The sequence below is a fragment of the Somniosus microcephalus genome, chromosome 6, assembly GCF_052327205.1.
Source record: "Somniosus microcephalus isolate GS21.2 chromosome 6, FLI_Smic_1.0, whole genome shotgun sequence".
Taxonomy (NCBI): Eukaryota; Metazoa; Chordata; class Chondrichthyes; order Squaliformes; family Somniosidae; genus Somniosus; species Somniosus microcephalus.
Window position 1 is genome coordinate 243,757,493 of NC_140992.1, and position 24,126 is coordinate 243,781,618.

Below are 24,126 nucleotides of genomic sequence, written 5' to 3' on the forward strand. Positions count from 1 at the left end.
AAGAATTTGCCCTTTTCAGTTGAAGACGTCAAGCGGATGACTTCATCATGTTCTATCTGTGCTCGGTGTAAATCGAATTTCTTTAAGCCTCAACGAGCTCATCTTATAAAGGCTACTTCTCCTTTTGAACGTTTGAGCGTTGATTTTAAGGGGCCTCTTCCTTCAACGACTCAGAATCGATATATATTTACTGTTGTGGATGAGTTTTCAAGGTTCCCTTTTGCTTTTCCTTGCGCAGACGTATCAGCTGCTACAGTTATCAAATGTCTGACTCAACTTTTTGTCATCTTTGGGATGCCTGCGTATATCCATTCGGATCAGGGAAGTTCTTGTATGTCTTCCCAGTTGAAGGGATACCTCCAGAGTCGGGGAATCTCTACTAGTAGAACTACCCCGTATAATCCCCAGGGTAATGGACAGTGCGAACGATATAATGGGGTGATTTGGAAGGCAGTTATGTTGGCTTTGACATCCCGGAATCTTAAGAATACACAGTGGGAAATGGTATTGCCTGATGTCCTGCATTCCATTAGATCATTGCTTTCAACGGCTACTAATGTGACCCCCCATGAAAGGCTCTTTAACTATCCGCGGAGATCTACTACGGGATATTCGGTACCTTCATGGCTTACTATGCAGGGACCTGTGCTGCTTCGACGCCATGTTAGATTGTCAAAATATGATCCTTTAGTGGAGGAGGTGGAGCTGTTGGAGGCAAATTCCCAATATGCTCATATTCGATTCCAAGATGGGAAAGTACTGTTTCAATTAAAGACTTGGCTCCTTGTGGTGGCCAGCCCTCTTCTGAGGATATTAACAATAGTCATGATTCAGATAATGTGGATGTCGTCACAGATACTACGAATATTTCCAATCCTATTGCAGATAATTATAATTCTATTAGTCAGCCCTCGATGGATGTTCATGACTGTCCCAGTTTACCTCCTGATGGGATTTCTAATCCGGAAACCGTTGATAATCGGGATATGGATAGCCTTCCTGCAGAAGATACTTCTGTGTCTCCTGGTGTGGGAGGGCAAGGAATTTCACCAAGGTTAAGAAGGTCGACGCGAACAAGATATCCGGTCGACCGATTGAAAATGGACTTTTAAAATAATTTGATAGTAATGTTTTAAAATTGTTGAAATATTATATTTGTATTGTTTTAGTTATAAATAATTAATTGTAAATTGTAAAGGCTACCTAGGTTGGAGTATGTTTTAAAAGGAGGGGTGAATGTGGTGATTATGCTTGTTTTGTAAGAAGTATTGTGATTGGTTGCCTGTTTCCTGCCATTGAGATATATGCTGTAAACTCATTGGTAGTTGATGTCATGTGATTTGTGGTGGCCATCTTAAATTCAGTTCTCTACAGCCTTGGTTGGGACTGGGTGTTGAAGATGTGCTGCTGGGTTTTTAAGGTTAATAAAGCCTAGATTTAGAAAGGCAAATCTACTCTTCATTTCACTGACCCCTCCCCCCTTTTTTTAGTTTAAAGCCCTATCTACAGCCCTAGTTATTCGATTCGCCAGGACGCTGGTCCCAGCCTGGTTTCAGTGGAGCCCGTCCCGACGGAACAGCTCCCTCTTTCCCCAGTACTGGTGCCAGTGCCCCATGAATTGAAAGCCCATTTTCCCACACCACTCTTTGAGCCACGCATTTAACTCTCTGATCTGCTTGACCCTATGCCAATTTGCGAGTGGCTCAGGTTGTAATCCAGAGATTATTACCCTTGTTGTTCTGCTTAATAATTTAGACCCTAGCTCCTCAAACTCCCGCAGCAGAACCTCATTCTTAGTTCTACCTATGTCGTTAGTTCCTACATGGACCACAACAACTGGATCCTCCCCCTCCCACTCCAAGTTCTCCAGCTGCGAGGAGATATCCTTAACCCTGGCACCGGGCAAGCAACACAGCCTTCGGGACTCTCGTGGCGGCAGAGAACAGTATCTATCCCCCTGACTATACTGTCCCCATCTACTACCACATTCCTTCCTTCTCCCCCCACTTAGATGGCCCCCTGTACCACAGTGCCGTGGTCAGTTTGCCCATCCTCCCTGCAGTCCTTTTCCTCATCCATACAGGTAGAAAGTACCTCGTATCTGTTGGATAAGGTCCAGGGCTGAGGCTCCTCTTATCACTATATCCTGGGTCCCCATACCTTCCTGAATTGCAGTCACAGCCTCCTGTCCCTGACCACTGATGAACTCTAAAGTACTGCTTAACCTAAAGGGTGTGTCTGCCTCCTGGAACAAAGTGTCCAGGTAACTCTCCCCCTCCCTGGTGCATCGCAATGTCTGCAGCTCGGACTCCAGCTCAACAACTCTGAGCCAAAGTTCCTTGAGTTGCAGACACTTACTGCAGATGTGGTTGCTCGGGATCGTGATGCTCTCCACAGACTCCCACATACTGCAGTTACGACACACCACCTGCCCTGCCATCTCAAACCTTGTTTTATTTATTAATTAATTAGTTAAAAATTTTATTCAAATCAATATTTTAGGTTTAGTTTGATTATTTTATTTCGTTTAAGTTATTAATTTAATAAGTACTAGCAAGTTACAGTTTCTCAGCTCTTAATTTAACCCCCTTCTCTAACTTAGAGAGCAAAGAAGAGCTGTAATACTCACCAGCCAATCACCTACCAGCTCTCCTATGACGTTACTCTTTGATGTTGTTTTTGAATCGGAGCCTCGCGCTGCTGCTGCTTTAATTCAGCTCCGTTCTCGGGCCGCTCTTTATCCTCTCGCCGCTGCTTTAATTCAGCTCCGCTCTCAGGCCGCTCTTTATCCTCTCGCCGCTGCCCGATATTGTACGCACAGATGCCTGCTGATAACTAGCCTGCTACAGCTTGACTCTTTTCACCTAACAGTGATGGGTCTGGGAACCTACAGGAATTCCACACTTAGGATTCTCACATGGGCACAAGCTTCCAATGAAAAACCACCAAACACTGAAAATTTTGTTGTAGAGAGAAGTTTAATCATACTCTTGTAAATTCTGCAATTTATTTTTTAAATTATGTTCTAAGCATCATTTTCAGCAGAAAGCCCACCTTCATCTCTCCAGAATTGATTACTCCCAATGCTCTCTTTGCTGGTATCCAGATTTCCAACTTTATAAACTGAAACTTCTCCAAACCTCCACCACCATCATCCTATCCTGCACTGAATTCTGTTCCATTATCACCTCTGTTTTCACCAATCTCCAATGGCTCTCCACCTCCCAACACATTGAATTCAACATCCTTGTTCTCATCTACAAGTCCCTTCATAGCTCTGCAACCTCCTCCAACTGCCAACACACTCACTCTGCTCTTCCTGCTGACTTGTTTTGCAATTCCCACATTCTCTGCTCCACTTTTGGTCGCACAACCTTCAGCCCTGCATTCTGGAATGCTCTCCCTACATTCCTTTAATTTGATATTCTTCGCCCCTCCTTCTAAAGGCTCCTCAAAATTTACCTCCGATTTTGTTTTCAGTTATTTCCTTCAAGGTTCTCCCATCACTGCCTAGTGCCAAATTGTCATATCTGCTAGGTACTTTGAGACATTTTATTATTCTTGCCTTGTCAAGAGAGTATCTGAGATCGTCTCCGCAAATCCAGGAATGTATGCTTCATCATAAAGTTATATTGAACCGAGCAATTCTTCTGCAGGAGGAATTGCTCAAGCATATTTATATTTACATTGTGCTGTATGCAAGCAGCTCTTGTGCAGTTATTTTTATGTCAGCTCTGAAGATCAAACAGTTTCAGCTTTAAAATTATTTTTCTAAAAAGTGAATTGTGCACGTGAGAATGGTTTATACATTTTAATTGACTCCTCCCTCAAAACACTGAAGTAACAATGTATGCTCGTGACTGAAAATGGACACTACTGGGTGAATGGATTTCAGCAATCACTGATGGTTGAAATTGTACCATCTAAAACAGTGCTTCCAAATTGATCAGGAGTGTCATGACAGTTTGTAAACTTTAATAATGGCTTATTTTCAAAAAAACCTTTGTGGAAGTTGTAGTGTTGCATCTAGTTGCATTGCAGGCTCCTTACCTGGGAATGGGCTGTGTGGTAGGAACAACTGGTACAAACTTTGGGCAGTTGTCCATCTGCTCCTGAACTTTACTGCAGGAGGAAATATGAGTCCGCATCTTCACCAGAGTCACCTAGTGCAATAAACGTATTAGATTGCATACATCTGACAGAAATTTTGAATAATTCCATATTTCTCTTACATTCATTAGCAATATAAAATATACAATTGTTCTTAAATGAAATTTGAATCAAAATCATGCAGAAAATGCCCCTCCATTGAAAATTTGTTGCTTAATTCAAATTACTGGTGAGTTCGAATCATCACTGCAAATGGGTCCTGGTCAATGACATCTGCCGCTTAATTGAAATTCAAACTCATGACGAATATCAGGAGCCTTTATGTGGCATTCCTCCCCACTCGAGTGCAGTGCATCATCACAAGCAGCCAAAGAACAGTTTGAGAACATGGGTGGGCAGAAGTAAAAGACCCTTGCAAAATTTAATTAACTGCACAGAAATGAACATCTCTCCCACCACTTTCTCCACTTACCTGAAAAACCAAAGGCCCCGACTTTAACTCCAGGTGGATTCCCCGCTCAGGCCAGGGTTAAAATTACAGTCGGGTCTCAATGATATCATTGGGCCGCAACATGCAGATGTAAAGAAGGATCCCGTTGGCTCTGGGCACGTGTCCTTGCTGCCTGCTCAGAAGAACAGGTTAAAATTGCAGATGTTGCAATCATGGCGGCTTTCGGACAGGTAGGAGCCAGGGCGATTTTAACTGCCCACCCACCAGGTTTCTGCTGAGCAAGTAGGGTTAAAATCATCCCCAAAGAGTAAAACCACTGCGCGTTACCAGCAGAACTTTTGGTGATAAAGGAAGAGGATGCATACCTCAGCCTGTCCCAATATCAAATTAGCTTTCCCGAGCAGACCAGAGCAGTTAACCTTCCTGGGCTGTCTGACCACAGCTTACTGGAAAAGGCAAATGAATTCGACAAGAATTTGGAACTGACCCTGTCGGGGTTGCAATTATACTGTGACGAGCTTACATTGTCAGTTTCCATTATAAGTGTGGACATAGGAATTTATAATGGAAAAGTTGAAAGGAAGTGCACAAAGACACAAGATTTTCAATATATTATAGACGGATAAGATAGATATAGATAAGAAATTTGCAAATAAGTGTGATGCTGATGTGTTACAGGAGAGTGTGACAAAATCTCGTACTAGACATACTGTTTTTATAATATTACTAGTGGATTGTCCTGATATTTCCCAGTGGTAAGTATAGAAAGGACAGCTGTATGGTGTCTGGGTTTCTTGGAGGTAAAATTTAAGCAGTTTAATTCAGCAGTGGCTAATTAGAATGTAACGATCATCTGAAGGAATAAACATGAAAATTTATTCTCCAGTATGTTTTAGAATCATCTGCAAGAAATTCTGATATGACAAACAGTTATTCACTTGCAGTGAGAAAGTCCCATTGATGTATAGTGGGAACTTTAACATCCCATAAATACTCAGACTGCGGCATCTCCCTGAAGTTAACAGAACGATAGTTCTAGATCAAAATATAAACTTCAAGCTTAGGCTAATGTAAAATCATTAATGAAGCTACTGAAACATACAAAAGGCAACTTTTGTCAACAAATTTAATCACTGTATTATTAAAAAAGTATTTGTTCAACATAGAAATTTAAGTTACTAACAAACGGTAGACAAAAAACTCAGACGTTTTGCTAACTTGTTGACTCTCCTTCTGTTGGTCTAAAAAAATAATTTATGATTGATTTCCCAGTGCATTTATTATGGGCTGCATAAAGCATGTTAGAAACCTAATTGGAAACGACCTCGTCCTCTGTAAGATGACAGTTGAAGCATTATACTCAACCATTGCCCTTTTGTACACACGCTTTCATTGTGCATAAGGTGCATGGCACACTTTTCTTGAAGGTAGAGGTAGCAGCTAAGGTACAGCAAACAGATACCGAGATGTCCAGGCTGACGTGCTCCTCTGCTGTTAGGGGGTTTCTCAGTGAAGTTAGCAGCAGTGGATGCAGGGGATAGCCCTGTTCTCCTAACATCCATCCACCCATGTTTCTTCTCTAAATAATACAGGCGCTGTGAAATGTTGCACAACGAAGGCATCGATAGCCTCGATTTTAACTGACCCGTGGAGTCGGGATTGGAAGCGTGCGGGGGGTTAAAGTTCCGAATTCGGGGTCCCGACACCATCCCGCCCCAAACCCGCCTCCATGTAAGTTTCAAAGGAGGCGGGTACCCGCCCCGCACTGGGACCCGCCTACCCGAGGCAGGAAGGGATTAGTGACAATTAACTGCCTGATAACAGGTAGTTAACAGGCAGTTTTTAGCCGAATCCCTATTTTAAAGCTTGAAGTGTGGGATTCCTGATGGCTCCAAACCACGCCAAGTTAGAGGAGTCAGGCCGTCGGGTTGAAGGACTTGGAGGGGTCGAGATGTCGTTGTTCAGGTGAGTGATGGGTGCATGAGTGCAAAGGTAAGTGTGTTTGGTGTGTCTAAAGTGTGTAAAGAAGTTTAAATTACCTGTACTTACCTTTTAGCCTTCCTTCCTCTAGGTTTCGGGAGTCCATCATCTAACCGGCACAGAAAGCAGAACGGCTGCGAACTGTCAAAAATGACAGCCTGCAGCTTTCTGTGCCGGAGAGATTTCTAACTGAGTCTGTGTAGAAGGACTCGGGTTAGAAGTAAGACAGTCAGTGTTTGACAGCTTCAAACAGCTGTGAAACACTGATATTTCATCTGTCAAAACGTCTTGACAGATGAAATTTCAGTCTGTGACGTCACCTGTTGCCGGGTGGCCCTTAATTGGCCTGCTGAGGCCGCTGGGCGGGCTCAACAAGGTCAATCAAGTTAAAATCGCGTGGATTGGCCGCATCTCGATGGAGGCGGGACTACAACCCGAAAGTTGTAGCCCCGCCTCCATCCCGACTTCTGAGTGAAAATCACCCCCATCATGTCCGCTTCCCAAAGAAATGACACTGACACGCATGATGATATTTCTCTGGTCAGACACCACTTGAAACTTAAGTCTCCCCATGAAAGCCATGAGGTTGATCTGGGAATTGTGTGTGGCTCTTGGCTATCTGATGAAAGCTGTGCATCCTGATCAGATTGATGTCTCCTTTCCACAGGGAAAGTGATGAATATGTTGCTCTTGCAAACACAGCTGTCACTTCCCCGATACATATGTGCACTACAGGCTGCCTGATGAGGCAGATGTCTCATGGGTGGCATAGAAAGATGCGGTAGCATGAAAGCTTTATGCTGTGGTAACTTTCACTTCTGCAGGAAGAGCCATCCCTGATCCAGATGTTATGCACAGATCATTGATCAGCACATGGCAAAACTCTATCGCAGGCTGATTTATGAAGTGGAGGCAGTGAAGACAAGAATCTTCTGATGAGGCTCACGGGTGTTGACACCTTGCCCCGTACTGAAGTCTCCCCGCCTGACTATGTATTCCACCACCTGCCCCATCCAAATCGCTGTGGCTCTTATCACCAAGTCACATCTTGGTCTCTCTCACTACTCTTCTGGTACCTTCTCCTCCTTCAAGCATCTCACTTTGGTCCACCCCTAACGCCTCTTCTTTAAAATCCTCATTCTCCACTGCTGACATCCCCCCCCCCCCCCCCCCACCCCGTCCATCCAAAGTTTCTCCCAAGATAGCCTCCATCAGCCTCTGTACTAAGTGACTCCTCATCCTCGGTGATTTCAATCTTAATCTCAACTCACCTTATCCTCACTCCTCTGATTTCACTGCCCTCCTGTCCTCCCTAAACCTTTCTCTCCATATAAACTCTCCTACTCATATTCAGCGCCACCCCTTCGACCCTTCCAACTCACATGGTCTCTGTACTCCCACGGTCTCGAAACTCCCAACTGCCTAGCCTATAGCCTCCATACTTCTGCAGCTGATGGTCTGCTCAACCACTCCCTATCTCCACCTTTGATGCCCTTGTCCCCAGCAAAACTTTTACTCTCTTCCATCCTGAACCCTATCTTTGCTCCCTCAAATTCCAGAGGTGCAGACTTGGGAATATCTGATATACAACTGGTTTAGCCATCCATCACCATATCTGGCTGGACTACATCAAGCATTATGGGGCCTCACTCCCCTCTAACAAAACCGCTCACTACACCAGGATCATCTTCGAAGGCAAAGATAAACCCCGGCCTGTTTTATCCACTACCAAGTGTCTCCTTAAACCTCTCTCCCCTGTCCCTACACCTTCACCTCCTGTATATGCGGTTAGTGTGGCTCGAAATGGCCCAAAATGCCAGTCATAAAATTGCCCACCCAGCAATTTGGAGATTTAATTTTCTGGCCCCTGCCTGCATAGCAAGGCGCCTGCTGGTAGTGGGGACCTTGCTAAATTTAACTAAATGTTTCTGAGCTACAGGACTTCATGGCTGGTAAGTAGCTAGTAATCTCAATTAAAAAAATACCAACTAAACTAGGCATCTAATGATGGATAAAATCCCAACATTAAAATCTTTGAAAAGCAAAAGGATTATACCATCAAAAAGTCATGCAATAATATGCAACATTAGACTAGTGCAGGCAGCATTTATTCCACTAATTGTACAAAGTTACAGAGCAAGAGAATGATCACATTGCCTGTCCCCAACATTTACACTATCAAAATAAGTAATTGTGTTGTCATCTCAATATGTTGCTAAAGAAGGCAGAAATAATGAATGATGACAATCCCATAAGTATATTGGAGGGTCACTATACTACAACACAGGATAATAAACTCTTTGAGGATTGCAACCTACATTGAATAAATAAATAAATCAGTTTTTTTTAAAACTTACTCACAAAAAAGTATTGCATTACCTAGCTTGCTTTAGCATACCTTTTTATTGCATCCTCGACAGGGAGCCTTATATGAAGAAAGCTGTTTCTCCACATTGGAGGCCTTTTCCACCTTTTTTGGGTCAAAGGGCATACGGCAAAGTGGGCACAGAGGTGACACAACTTGGAGGCAGGGTTGTAAACATTCGCCACAGAACCTGAAAGAGAGTGGATCATTGTTAGCAAGCAGTCTGCAGGATACTCACTCTCAAATATCATTCTCAATACGAGGAAGAATTTACCTTAAGTCAAAGAAAATCTAATGAAGCTCTTAATCACCAAGCTAATAAATGAATAATGAATAAACAAATAACTTCAATAAGCCCTTTAATGCATAGTATTGAACATCTCACTTGGAGATTGCACATACTTGACAAGGAGGATCACCACGCCAAAAAAAATCACTCTTCCTTATTTAAATCAGGATCAAATACAGTGAAATACAAGTCATTTTTTCATGTATGCACAGAGATCATCTCCTGCAGTATGTCCAACTAGATTCTATATCCAATAAATCATATAACTTAAAGTGTTCATCCTTATTTCCAATGTAAATACCACCAACTTAAAATATGATCTTTATATCCATGAACTACTCAATTATGTAAAATTGTAGTAAGAATAAAAGAACTTGAATTTATAGAGTGCCTTTAACGACCTCAACATCCCAAAGTATTTTACAGTCAATGAAGTACCTTTGAAGTATAGACACTGTTGTAATGTAGGAAATGCAGCAACCAATTTGTGCACAGCAAGGTCCCACTAACAGCAATGAGATAGTGACCAGATAATCTGTTTTTAGTGATGTTGGTTGAGGGATAAATATTGGCCAGGACACTGGGGAGAACTCCCCTTCTTCAAAGCTCCAATTCCCAAGGGAAGCCATTACAGCAGACCCGATAGCAGCACTAAGATAGGTGACTGCCTGACTAAATGTAATGTTGGATGCTTCCTCAGAAACTCGCCAGAAAGAGTATGTAATGTTTTCAGCAGTACTGCATGAAAGAAGACATGCCAGAACGATCAACAGGAAGTGTACCCTAATTGGCATTAGCTGTCAAGATGCCACCAGGCATTGTTGCACCTACCAGGCAATGACTGCCTTTATAGGGGTGATTCCAGATGAAGGGTTATGACATCTGTTGCAAGGGCATCTCCAGTTACTATGCAACACAAGGCTGGGACATGCAGAGACAGCAATGATTAACTGTGGCCTGAAACTTGACTCCATTTGTTTGCCATGCACCAATGCTGACCTATGAGGAGGGTGCCATGGAGTGGCAGAGAGGGCCACCCTCCTTGCAACCACTTCATGCAGCATAACCTCTATTTAAGCAGCCATCAAACAGACGATTGGGTCATGGGTGCTCCTTTGCTTGTCTGCAGGTCTGTCCTTGTACCTTGAATTAACTTGCTTTTAATTTTTGCCTGTCACTTCTTGGTTCGTCCCCTTTCATTCTTACGTGAAGAAAATGTGTTTGTTAAAATACAGTGGAAAAAACCATATACATCTCACTTTAGTAAACATCATACGATATCATGGGATTTAGAGATGCAGAAAACCTATTGATACGAATGCATGCCTTTAAAAAAACATAAACTCTAAAGTCCGATCCCATTCATCCAGTTGAGCCTGTGGTTGGAGTATTCATTGGCACGAGGACAGAAACATACTGCTGATGTGAGTTTTCTCTGAGCTTTATACAACATAAGCTTATGGCATCCCAAACTTACAGGACTCAGCTGTACAAAAAGCAAAAACGATTAGTCATTGAGGTCAGTAAGTGCAGTGTTGTAGTTTCCAGAACAATGTTTCTGAAACAACAGGGCAGAGAATCACAGTTCTTTTTCAGAAAACTACTTCTTAAAAATGCAAACTAATAATAAATTCAATAGAACATTAACAATAATTTGCATTGATACAGCACCTTTAATGCAAAAAAAACATCTTAAGGCACTTGACATAGAGGAGAAAAGGAGCAAATCCCAAGCCTTTGTGAGAAGGTTAGAGAGGTCAAAGATATCAGTTCTGGAAAGACTTTTAAAAGTGAAGGTGCCAGATTTGATTCCTGGTCTCCAACAAATCAGCATCCTGTTCCTGGACTGCTATTCAGTGACCCCTGCTGGAAGGGTGCATGTACGGACATCAGGTTAGGATAGAACAGAGCTTGGCTCTGATGCCGTTCACAATCAAATAGTCTCTCAACACTCACCATTAAGGAGGAATAATAGATATAAATATCAAGAAAGCCGCATTTATATAGCGCTTTTCATGACCTCATGATGCCCCAAAGCACTTTACAGCCAATGAAGCACTTTAGAAGTGCAGTCTGTAATGTAGGAAATGTGGCAGCCAATCTGTGCACAGCAAGGTCCCACAAACAGCAATCCGATAAGGACTAGGTAATCTGTTTTAGTGACGTGGTTGAGGGATAAATATTGGCTCGGATACCAGGGAGAACTCCCCTGCACTTCTCCAAATAGTGCCATGGATCTTTTACGTCCTCCTGAGAGGGCAGACGGGGCTTCGGTTTAAGGCCTTATCTGAAAGATGGCACCTCTGACACTGCAGTGCTCCCTCAGTACGGCACTGGATTGTTAGCCTAGATTTTGTGCTCAAGTCTCTGCTGTGGGACTTGAACCCACAACATTCCGACTCAGAGGCGAGACTGCTACCCACTGAGCCACGTTGGGACGGAATTTGTGGTGGGTAAGAATGGCTAATGAACAGCGTTCGCTGTTATTAACCCGTTGAAACTGATTGCAATTTCAGGACGTAGCGCATGCGCATCTAAACGCGGGAATCCTGACGTTGCGGTCAGTCATTCACTGCTCCAACACTGGCTGCGCTGTGGTCACCCCCAACCATGCCGGCAATCAGTGTAATCAGGGAAATCAGTCAAATCCAGACAACTTCAAATTAATCTGTGCGAGTAGGACAAGCAAACATAAATTCAAACTAATAAAAACAGGGTTGCCAACTCTGGTTGGATGTATTTCTGGAGGTTTGATCATGTACACTCGATGGTGTAATACTCGATCACATGACACTCAATCGCTGTAGTTTGCCAATGTTATTGCACTTGCCCCATCAAGGTTGGGTCCCTCGAGGTGAATGTCTTTGCTCAGTTTCTTTCTTAAACCGGTACTTAGGTTGGTATTTCCGGCATGGGGCAAGCAGCCACAAGGAAATTCCAGCATGGTATGAATGGCTGATCGGCTGCAACCGAGGGTGGGCATCGCCTCAAGCACCTGGGAGACAATCGGGATGGCGAGGGCGGGAATTGTGAATCCAAGCCACAGAGACGTGCAGGCGCGAACTGTGCATACAATGTACATTTCTCCTGGGTCGCCCGCAGCAGCGCCGGGGTGATCAATCGCCCATCCCAGGAGACTCCCAGGCAATCCAAGCAGCTTGGCAACTATAAATTATTACAATGACAAAGAAAGATGAACCCAATTTATATCCATATAAATTCCTTTAAAACGTTAAAAAAAATTGATATTCCTCCCCAAGATAATTGGAGTGAAATTGTGAAAGGCAGAGGACAGGTAGGTATTTACCCTCTGGCCTAGCTACAGTCAGTGCACAATGACACTTTCCACTCCTTCCAGGCACCTGGCTCAGGTCCTTGCAATTTTCTCTTCCATTCCAGTTCCTCCTACTTGCTGCAGCAGCTCCTCTACCACCACTAACTTCATTGCGGCAGTGAGACGAACAGCATGGGCCAGGGAATGCATCACGGATTGGCTAAAAGGGAAGACAGCCAGGATGGTGTACATGCATGAACCGCACATACAAGAAACATTTCTCCTGGGTCATCAGTAACAACAGCCGGGAGACCAATTGCCAATTTCAGGAGGGTTGGCAACTGTAAACAAAAGTCAAATCCAGGACTGATGTCAGGAAGTTCCTCTTCACATAAAGAGCGCTCAATCCATAGAATAGACTTCCAGGTAGGGTAGTGGAGGTGAAATCTCTGATGCTGTGGTGCGGGGATTTGTGAATGGATGAGCTAAGATGGACCAAATTGCCGTTCTCATCTGTTTCGATGTTGTGATCAGTTAACTCCGCGCAGGCTGGAGATCAAGCTTGGGACTTCACTGGTCAGGATGGCTCAGCAATTCACTGGATAAGCAGGTTGAGCCATTTGCAAAGTTTATTGTTCCTTTGAATGTGCATTATTTTACTTCTTAGTATATCATGGATGTCCTGCGGCATTAGTGAGTTGGAGAATGTGATATGAATTTGTGAGATGTGGTGAGAGACAATAAAGTAAATGAATAATGATAGTGTTTTTTGATTGGCTCAGATTATTTTGTGTGTTAGATGCATTTACATTATGATGTTTATAAACATTTTGTAGACAGGTAAAACCATTTGTTTATATTTTTCTCCAGTGCCATGTAGACAATGACAAGCTATTTTACCTTGTCCAGAACAGTAGAACCAGACTCCCTAGGGAGACGGTGGAAGCGGTTAGTATTGATTCATTCAAAAGCAAATTAGACAGATTTATTTCAGAAAATAACATTCTGGGGTACAGTATATGTAATTTGAGACATGACATGTAGTAAATGTAGATTGCTTGGGAGGAAAAAAGGTTCCCAAAGCTCTCTACCACTGGGGTTTTCCTCATGTCATTTCTGGGTCTGCTGTAGACTAATTGATAGAGATTGATTGCTATGATTACTCAACAACTCCATTCTCATTGTATCATGCAACCAGGAGGATGAGACCTTGGTCTTTCTACGTCTAGCAATTCCTATGTACCTGTACCATGTTTTGCAATTCAATTTTGCTCACTGTTCGACAGTATCACATGACAGGACAAGATATGGAATAGTACTTTTTCCCAAGTATGCTATCAGAATAATCACTATTTTTGACTTATTTTAAAGCATTGTACACTGGAATAAAATAAAAACTTCCTAAATCATGGCACATTATTTTTCCCTCCACTTCCTTTAAGGCATTGTTCTGAGTTGGTGCTTGATGACTAATTCACTCCCCAAGGAAATCATGAATGGGAACACTGAACAAGGCTCAAAATTCACACTGGTCCCCTTGACGAGACCAGTATGTTTAATAAGAGACTGGTGACAACTGAAAAATGACTGGTCTTCAGTACTTAATGCACTCTTCGTTGTGATCCCACGCAGGAAGCTTACTGTGCACATTTTTTTTTTTTTTTACACATAACCTCCAATGATCATCTATGTGCAGAAGTACATTTTTAGTTTCTACTTGGTTAGCAGACCAGTGGGTTTCAAACCATAAACTAGATACTATTGCATCAAACAAACACTAATCCTGCTGGTGCGAGGGGTTGTGGTATTTTAACTTGGGTTAATGAGAAACCAAGGCAAGCTTGGTGAAAAACATAGAAACATAGAAGATAGGAGCAGGAGTAGGCCAGTCGGCCCCTCGAGCCTGCTCCGCCATTCAATGAGATCATGGCTGATCATCCAAATTCAGTACCCTCTCCCTGCTTTCTCCCCACATCCCTTGATCCCTTTAGCCTTAAGAAATATATCTAACTCCTTCTTGAATATATTTAATGAATTGGCCTCTACTGCCTTCTGTGGTAGAGAATTCCACAGATTCACCACTCTCTGGGTGAAGAAATTCCTCATTTCTGTTCTAAATGGCTTACCCCTTATCCTTAGACTGTGATCCCTGGTTCTGGACTCCCCGGCCATCGGGAACATCCTTCCTGCATCTAGTCTGTCCAGTCCTGTCAGAATTTTATAAGTTTCAATGAGATCCCCTCTCATTCTTCTAAACTCCAGCGAGTATAAGCCCAATCGACCCAATCTCTCCTCATACGTCATTCCTGCCATCCCAGGTATCAGCCTGGTGAATCTTCGCTGAACTCCCTCCATGGCAAGAACATCCTTCCTCAGATAAGGCGACCAAAACTGCACACAATACTCAAGATGTGGTCTCACCAAGACCCTGTACAACTGCAGCAAGACATCCGTGTTCCTGTACTCAAACCCTCTCGCTACGAAGGCCAACATACCATTTGGCTTAACCGTCTGCTGCACCTGCATGCTTACCTTCAGCGACTGGTGCACAAGGACACCCAGGTCTCATTGCACTTCCCCTTCTCCCAATCTATTGCCGTTCAGATAATAATCTGCCTTCCTGTTTTTGACACCAAAGTGGATAACCTCGCATTTATCCACGTTATATTGCATCTGCCATGCTTCTGCCCAATCACCCAACCTGTCCAAATCATGCTGGAGTTTCTCGGCATCCTCCTCACAGCACAGACGCCCACCCAGCTTTGTGTCGTCTGCAAACTTGGAGATATTACATCTAGTTCCCTCGTCTAGATCGTTAATATATATTGTGAATAGCTGGGGTCCAAGGACCGATCCCTGCAGTACCCCACTAGTCACTGCCTGCCACTTGAAAAAAGAGCCGTTTATTCCAACTCTTTGCTTTCTGTCTGTCAACCAGTTCTCTATCCAAGTCAATACCTTGCCCCCAATCCCATGTGCCTTAACTTTACACGCTAATCTCTTATGCAGGACCTTATCGAAAGCCTTTTGAAAGTCCAAATACACCACATCCACTGGTTCTCCCTTATCTATTTTACTAGTTATATCCTCAAAAAATTCCAGTAGATTAGTCAAGCACGATTTACCTTTTGTAAATCCATGTTGACTTTGTCCGATCCTGTCACTGTTTTCCAAGTGCTCAGCTATTACATCTTTTATAATGGACTCTAGCATGTGTGTGGGATGGGGGAGGCGTTAGAGTAGAATATTTTTTAAATGAGTAAAGTTTATATAGTTATTTTGATGAAAAAGACTATATAAAATAAAATCTTACAGACTGCTGGGATTGTATACAATAAAGAAAATTCTGCTTAGAATAATTTGCTTTTCATACATGACAAGAATAAATGTTGAAGAAACCAATGAAGATACCTTATACTGTATGTTGTTGATTCAATACTCTCAAGCATCATGACAGCAACTTTTAGAACGGATACTGCACACAGTTTAATTTGCAATGTTACAAGTGGAGGTTACTCAACATGCAGAATTCAAAGGAAGTTGGCTGTGGTTGTTGGAGGTCATTCATCTCAATCACATGACATCACTGCAGGAGTTCCTCAGGGCAGTGTCCTAGGCCCAACCATCTTCAGCTGTTTCATCAATGACCTTCCCTCCATCATAAGGTCAGAAGTGGGGATGTTCGCTGATGATTGCACACTGTTCAGCACCATTCGAGACTCGTCAGATACTGACGCAGTCCGTGTCCATATGCAGCAAGACCTGGACAACATTCAGACTTGGGCTGACAAGTGGCAAGTAACATTCGCACCACACAAGTGCCAGGCAATGACCATCTCCAACAAGCGAGACTCTAACCATCTCCCCTTGACATTCAATGGCATTACCATCGCTGAATCCCCCACTATCAACATCCTGGGGGTTACCATTGATCAGAAACTGAACTGGACCAGCCATATAAATACTGTGGCTACAAGAGCAGGCCAGAGGCTGGGAATTCTGCGGCGAGTGTCTCACCTCCTGACTCCCCAAAGCCTTTCCACCATCTACAAGGCACAAGTCAGGAGTGTGATGGAATACTCTCCACTTGACTGGATGAGTGCAGCTCCAACAACACTCAAGAAGCTCGACACCATTCAGGATAAAGCAACCCGCTTGATTGGCACTCCCTCCACCACCGGCGCACTGTGGCTGCAGTGTGTACCATCTACAAGATGCACTGCAGCAACTTGCCAAAGCTCCTTCAACAGCACCTTCCAAACCCGCGACCTCTACCACTTAGAAGGACAAGGGCAACAGACGCATGGGAACATCACCACCTACAAGTTCCCCTCCAAGCCACACACCATCCTGGCTTGGACCTGTATCGCCGATCCTTCACTGTCGCTGGGCCAAAATCCTGGAACTCCCTTCCTAACAACATTGTGGGTGTACCTACACCATATGGACTGCAGCGGTTCAAGAAGACGGCTCACCACCATCTTCTCAAGGGCAATTAGGGATGGGCACTAAATGCAGGCCTAGCCAGCGACGCCCACATCCCATCAATGAATAAAAAAATTTTTTGAAGTACTGTTCAACTAAATAAAGAGCAGGTATATTGCATCATTGCTCTGGGGAATGCATCTAGGTGCACATCAGCTTCAGTCAAAATTCAGCCTGTCCTCACTCAGCACAGCTCCATAGCAGCTGCAGTGCAGACCACAGCCACAAAACCATAGGTGGCTTAAGTGACAAGAGAAGACTAAACAAAGCTCTTGTTTTTAAAAACTGAAAGAAATAATTATAACCAAACTGCTCTTTGCTGATCATTTCACACTATTTACCACTACGTGTAGCTTTTACATTTCCTTCTGCTGTCCATTCTCTCTCATATATTATATGGCAAGCTTTACACTTTTGAGAGTGCAGCAATGTCATATGAGTTTATATTCTTGTATTAGTAATCGGTTAACAAAGGTTGCCTAGCCCAGCATGTAAAAATAAGAGTTCATATCCTATAATGTAGTAAAGAAGTTTTATTTTTGTTTTTATGGAATTAGATTTTTTTTTTTTGTTTGTTAGTTGTCTTCCTGTAACTCTGTCTTTGCTAGTCTCTTATTCTAACTTATCTGAGGAAGGATGTTGTTGCCATGGAAAGAGTTCAGCAAAGATTCACCAGGCTGATACCTGGGATGGCAGGAATGACGTATGAGGAGAGGTTGGGACGATTGGGCTTGTACTCACCGGAGTTTAGAAGAATGAGAGGGGATCTCATTGAAACTTATAAAATTCTGACAGGACTGGACAGACTAGATGCTGGAAGGATGTTCCCGATGGCGGGGGAGTCCAGAACCAGGGGTCACAGTCTAAGGATAAGGGGTAGGCCATTTAGGACAGAAATGAGGAGGAATTTCTTCACCCAGAGAGTGGGGAACCTGTGGCATTCTCTACCACACAAGGCAGTAGAGGCCAATTCATTAAATATATTCAAGAAGGAGTTGGATATATTTCTTAAGTCTAAAGGGATCAAGGGGTATGGGGAGAAAGCAGGGACCGGGTACTGAATTTAGATGATCAGCCATGATCTCATCGAATGGCGGAGCAGACTCGAGGGGCCGAATGGCCTACTCCTGCTCCTATCTTCTATGTTTCTATGTTTCCACTCTTTCAGGCTCTCTTTCTGTATGGGCCTCGCACATCTACTCATATTGTTTCTCTGTATCTATGGTTGTCTCTTTTATTTCACTCTTCCTCTTTGCCTCTTCTTAAGTCTCTCCTTTTTTTCCTCTTTCTTCAGCATATCCCCCACTCTCGGTTATGCCTTTCACATACTTTCTCTCTGTCAGTGTCTCAAGCTCTCCATTTCCTCTCGCCCTCTTGTAAAACTCTAAAATGAAACTTGAGGCTGAACCTTTGATAGGTGCAGAAATGATCTCATCTGCTTCTTACTATGAAACAGGGAGTGGGGGAGGGGAGGGAAAGAGCTCTGGGAGGAAATATGGGGCTGAGCACCTCTATTCCTGTTGCAGTTGTACTGGATCCAAAGTCATCAATAACAATAACTGGCATCTATATAGGGTTGCAAAATTCCAGGAATTTTTAAAAGAGGAAATTTTCCATGGAAATTTTTGGGAATTTAGAGTTTTTTTGCACACTGATGGTTTTTGTCTCTGACCCTTATATTATCTTTGTCATCAAAATAGACATACTGTTCCATACAAATAAAAACAGGCTTTCAAAACTTTATTTAGGCTATAATTTTGAACTTTATTGAACCCCCACAAAAAAGACCCATCTAAAATAAAATAAAAAGAGCGTCAGCTTATTCAGCCTGTAATTTGTCCTTATTTTGTCCCTTTGAGTCTTCTACTCATCATTGCTCCTCCTGATTCTCTGACTCTGGCTCTGACGTGTCCATTTCCTCCTCTGTGTCAGTGTCTAGCTGTGTGGTGGACACTTCTGTATCTGGCTCAATAAGTTGTAGGTTCGCCCGGATAGCCACCAGTTTCTCCATTCTCGTTAGTCAGCCTGTTGCACACCTTTGTATGCGTATTCCCAAAAAGTGACCAGTTTCGTTCCGAGGCTGCTGACGAAGGTGGGATTTGGAGTATCACCGATGCTATGGGTGACAGGGCCTCAGATGCACAAAGTCCCTTACACCAGGTATGTGCACTGATATGCTTGCATGATTCCCATATCCCGTCCCCATTCCAAAGACCTTGCTTGGTAGAGAACTTTGCCCACGTCCAGATTGAGGTGGCGTGAGAGGGTAGAAATCATACTGTAAGCGCTGTTGATCTGTTCTCCAGAAAGTATTGGTCTCCCAACATGCTTTGGGTCCAGCATGTATGCTGCAGCATGAATCGGCTTGACACGTCTGTATGAATTGAACAATTGCCTTCTCCTCTGCTTTGAGCAGCAGGGATGTGGGTAGGACAATGCTGATTTGTTCTTTTAAATCAGCAAAAAGCCTGAGAACATCTGACAAGACAGCGTCATCTCCTTCAATCTGAGCAATTGCAGATGCTACTGGTGAGAGTAGTTTAAGGCTGCTAACCACTCTCTCCCAAAACACATCATCCAGCAGTATTTTCTTGATGGTGCTTCCCATATCCCCAGACTGGGATATTGCCATTTCTTGCAGCGACTCCTTACCCTCCAGAAGGCTGTTGTACATTATGACAACACCACCCCATCTAGTGTTGCTGGGCAGCTTCAGTGTGGTGTTCTTTGTCGTTTGCTTGGAGTTGTAGGTTGCTGCAACTACCTGTTTTCCCCTGACATACTTAATAACTTGCTTGGCTCTCTTGTACAGTGTTTCCATGGTTCTCAAACCCATGATGTCCTTGAGGAGCAGGTTGAGCCCATGAGCTGCGCACCCAATAGACGTAATATGAGGGTAGGCCTCCTCCACTTGAGCCCAAGCAGCCTTCACATTCGCAGCATTGTCAGTAACTACTGCAAAGACCTTTTCTGATCCAAGATTGTTGATGACCGCTTTCAGCTCATCAATGTATGTGCCTGTGTGTCTGTTGTCCTTCGTGTCTGTGCTCTTGAAGAACACCGAGAGAGGAGTGGAGACGATGTAGTTTATGATGCCTTCCCCTTGTACATTTTGACCACCCATCTGAGATAACCGCAACACAGTCTGCCATCTCTATCGTTTCTTTGAGCTTTCCTTGGACTCTGTTATACTCAGCCTCCAGCAAATAAGTAGACAAAGCATGTCTGGAGGGAGGACAGTATGCAGGGCGAATAACATTGAAAAATCTCTTCCAGTACACGTTGGCTGTGAGCATGAGGGGTGAGCCTGTCGCATATACAGCTCGAGCAAGGAACTCATCTGCATGCTTCTGGCTATGGTTATCCATTGTATCAGCACGATTGCAACAGGGTGAGTAAATGTTTCCTGATGCTCCATGTGATGGAAGCATGACCTGCGCACGCACGCACGACGCTACATCACCAATAGAGGGAGCTAATCGCTCATCCACTCATCCAATCAAGCAGGACACATTTGTTCACAGTCACACACAAAACGTAATTATTAAAACAAGCCAAATAAGAAGATAAACATATATTGATTAAGAAATTCCTTAATAATTAAGATTCCAGCTCTGTTAGTAATTTTAAGAGAGGACCTGGAAAAAAATGAAAGAAATACAAAAAAAAACCAATATTATACTAGCATGTGTTTTTTTGGGCAAAATTCCCAAGCTAAACTTCCCGTGGAAAATTTCCGGAAATTTACCGGAAACTTTCCACCCCTTCACAACCCTACATCTATATAGCGCAACTAACATAGGAAAACATCCCGAGGCAGTTCACAGGAGTGTAATCAGACGAAGCTTGACACCGATGAATGGATGGTCTCAATCCATGAGCTCCTCGCACTTGTTGTTGGAGGCGAGGGTGGAGAGGGCAAGGGAAAGGCGTTTAAGGAGTTGGTTAGTATTGGAGAAAAGCAGGGTTATTTGCATTCCAGAATGATCCTGGACTAGTGAGCCATTTTGGCAGAGAACAGAGCCTGGTGGTACTTGTGTGGTCCAGCCACATCTGGGAATGACTGATTAATTGTGCGCCATATACATTCAAGACTGCACCCCTTAGACTTAAGGAAGTGAAGATGGGGGCTGATCTAGAGGGAACGACCAGGGTGGAAGAGAGTAAGGGTTTTACTGGCGACAAGGGCATCAAAGGCAGAGGTGTGGAAGTGATTGAACAGATTGACAGTTTAAGTATCATGGCGAATGGAGGGCCAAAGGCTAGACAGTTGGGAGTTTGAAAGTGGCATTGTAAGTGACTTGGGGGAAAGAGTTCTTTTTCAGGGGCAGACTTCCTCTTCAGAGAATTACGAGAGAAGCATAGAGGGATTGGAAGGGGAAAGACAACGAGGATTTTAAAGGAGATGTTAGAGGTGGAAGAAGGCAAGATGTTCAAAGGAGGAGAAGCTGCCAGAGGAGTAGGGGGTGAGACCAAGGTAAGATTTGCTGATATGAGCCACACCATCACCACAGTGGTTTGAGCCGGGCAGGTGGTGGAAGGTATAGGCAGATGTGGAAGCTTTAGCAAGGGGCAAGGTGTTACCACCCATGATCCAAGTTTCCGTTAAGGCCATGATGTTAATGCAATCATCCACAATAAGGTCATGGATGGCTAGGGGCTTGTTTGCAACTGAAGGACATTCTGGAGGGAGATGCAGATGATGGTGGTAATTGTTGATCTCCTAGCAGAGTCCAAAGGGTCAGTGGTGGGACAGGTGAGGGGGACGAGGAGGAGGTTGGCAAGATTAGCCCCCAGCGACCACGTTGGGTGGGAAGGTCAGCGAGAGAGGATGGGGCAGTTGAGGTTGCTCCTCGTCAGGGGGCAGTGACGAGTTCTTCTCCAGAGAATTACAAGAGAAGCATAGAGGGAACCTGTGGGCTTATTCAAGAGGGAGTCAGGCTTGGGAGGGTGGCAGGAGAGGAGGAAGGTGGAAGAATAGTGAAGTGTTGGGGGTAGGAAGACAAAGCTCTGGATAGGAGCAAAATGAAAGGAGGCATAAATGGGTAACAGGAAGGGGAGGGGACAGGATAGAAGAGCCCGAGAGGGATAAAGAGGAGAAAGAAAAAGGAGGATAAAACTAATGGGCTTGGGTCAGGATTGGCAGCTAAAATGCGCACGTGAATGGACACAATGGAAATTCAGGTTACATAGGCTTGGCAGAGATTAGGATAGATGCATCCTGGTTGTAAACAGGGAGGATACAATAAGAATTGCAGCTTTGAACAGCACTGATGCGTCCCTAAGCTACTGCAACGCATGTGGGTGAAAGAGAAACAGCAGGGACTCAGCTCTGGAGGAAACTGAACAGGCAGGGCTTGGGTCTGCATTTGGGCTAGCAGAGAGTGTACGCAAGGGAAAGATGGGACCCAGCCACAGTTCTGCTGTATATCTGTTAATCACTGGTTTGGGCACACAAGGCGTGTCAACAACTTTAATATTTTAATATGTCCCCTCAAGAAAAACTGATTGCATTCCCGTAGTATAGATAAAACTAGATTAACGTGCTACAGTACCGGATAGCTGTCATTTTGTTCTTTTGGACACAAATGAAAGTGAACTTTAATGATAGGTGACATTTTAATCTTATCTAAAATTTATTAATATAGACTGAAAACTTTTCAAGCCCAGATGAATTTTCCAGCTTGAAAGCCAAGAGTCTTCGATAATGCCAGGACTAATGCAGACATTGGTTCTCAAATGTAACTTTATCTTTGAAGCAGAGCATGTTACCTGGGACCTCTAGGGCTGGACCTGGCGACAGGAAGGGGGGTTGGGGGGGTAAACACTTGGAGAAACCTCTGAAGGAGGGAGTAGAGCTGAAGAAAATAGGGCAGGTGTATGAAGGAGGCAGCAGCAGCAGCACTGGATGCAGACTAGCCCAGGAAGGGTCAGACACCTTCAAATCAAGCCCAAGGCTTTGAGGCCTAGGCATCTCTAAACCAGCATGCTATAAATGGAGTTGCAAATTTGTGCAACAATCCATGTGCCACTTTTCCCCCTAGGAGCACATGATAATCCACGCACCTCAGAATTCTCAACATTTAAAGCAACAATGTCAAAGGTTTTCTCGTCAGTCTGAATGTAGGTGAGGAGGTTCATGGTGGCTTTAGCTTGGAGATTTTTGTTGTTTTAATGTGATTGAAAAGATTTATTTTTGAAGCAATGAGATTGGTAAGAAAATTAAATTGCAGAGAACGGTTTTGCATATGATTGGCAAACAAGAAAAATAACCAATCAGAAAGAATAAATAAATCAGAGACAAACACAATTGATGAGGAAAAAGGAAAGTAACTAACTGCCCGATGGTCATGACACACATTGACAAATGATATTTTATTACAATTTTAAAAAACAAAATCAGAAAACATAGATGCATTGAACAGACACACATCACAATTGTGATGTAATCATTACATTTTGAATCATAATAGCTGGTTACAGAGAAATAACAAGAGTTTCTCCAGGTTGATTATTATCTGCAACTCAGAAAAGCAGAAGCCAGTTGATGATCTCACAACAGCACGGTATTAACCACCATCGCCACCACTTTTCATAGCTTAGATCTTCTCGGTGGTTCAAGTAAGAGTAACTAACCGAGGAATTGTTCTCCCACATAAAAGGTTATTAAAATGTAAAAGTCACTTGGGTTGATGTACAATGTGTGCAAACCACAAATAACCCTTCACTGTATGTAGTCCTTTTGACTCACGAACGCCACCATCAGGCTCTTACCCATGTCTGCCTTTTGAACAGGTCAGTCTGTTGTGGAATACCACTAGATACGGTCATGTATTCAAAGCAAATTCCATTAGCATGGAAGTGGGTAGGTGACAGTTTTTGATGGGGACTAAAGTTTAACAATTGGGAAAGACTTTATAAAACGGAAAAAAAGAGAAGAGAAAAGTTGCATACTGTATAACGAAAGGATTTAAAAACAACAACTTGCACTAATTTCTACCGTACGGTCATTTCCATCCAATCTGTTCCAATAACTTAGTGAATTTATCCAATAAATAGCCGAGTCATAGAGAGTTATCTGATGTCAATCAGGGCGGAAGTAGACATAAGACAACTGCCAAGCTACAATTGACCTCAGTACCCCTGGGTTAGGGAGTAAAAAAATTGTTCAG

General features: G+C 43.5%; 1 protein-coding gene across 2 annotated transcripts in view; it reads right to left on the reverse strand.

The window, feature by feature from the left end:
- rnf166 (ring finger protein 166) overlaps nt 1-24,126 on the reverse strand; it is a 57,782-nt gene that overhangs the window by 17,349 nt on the left and 16,307 nt on the right. For both annotated transcript variants that reach the window (XM_085991688.1, XM_085991687.1), the window contains exons 2-3: nt 8,940-9,096; nt 4,051-4,163 (exon numbers count right to left, since the gene is read on the reverse strand). In XM_085991688.1, coding sequence (XP_085847814.1) covers nt 4,051-4,163; nt 8,940-9,096 — 270 coding nt within the window. The remainder of the gene's footprint in view (nt 1-4,050; nt 4,164-8,939; nt 9,097-24,126) is intronic.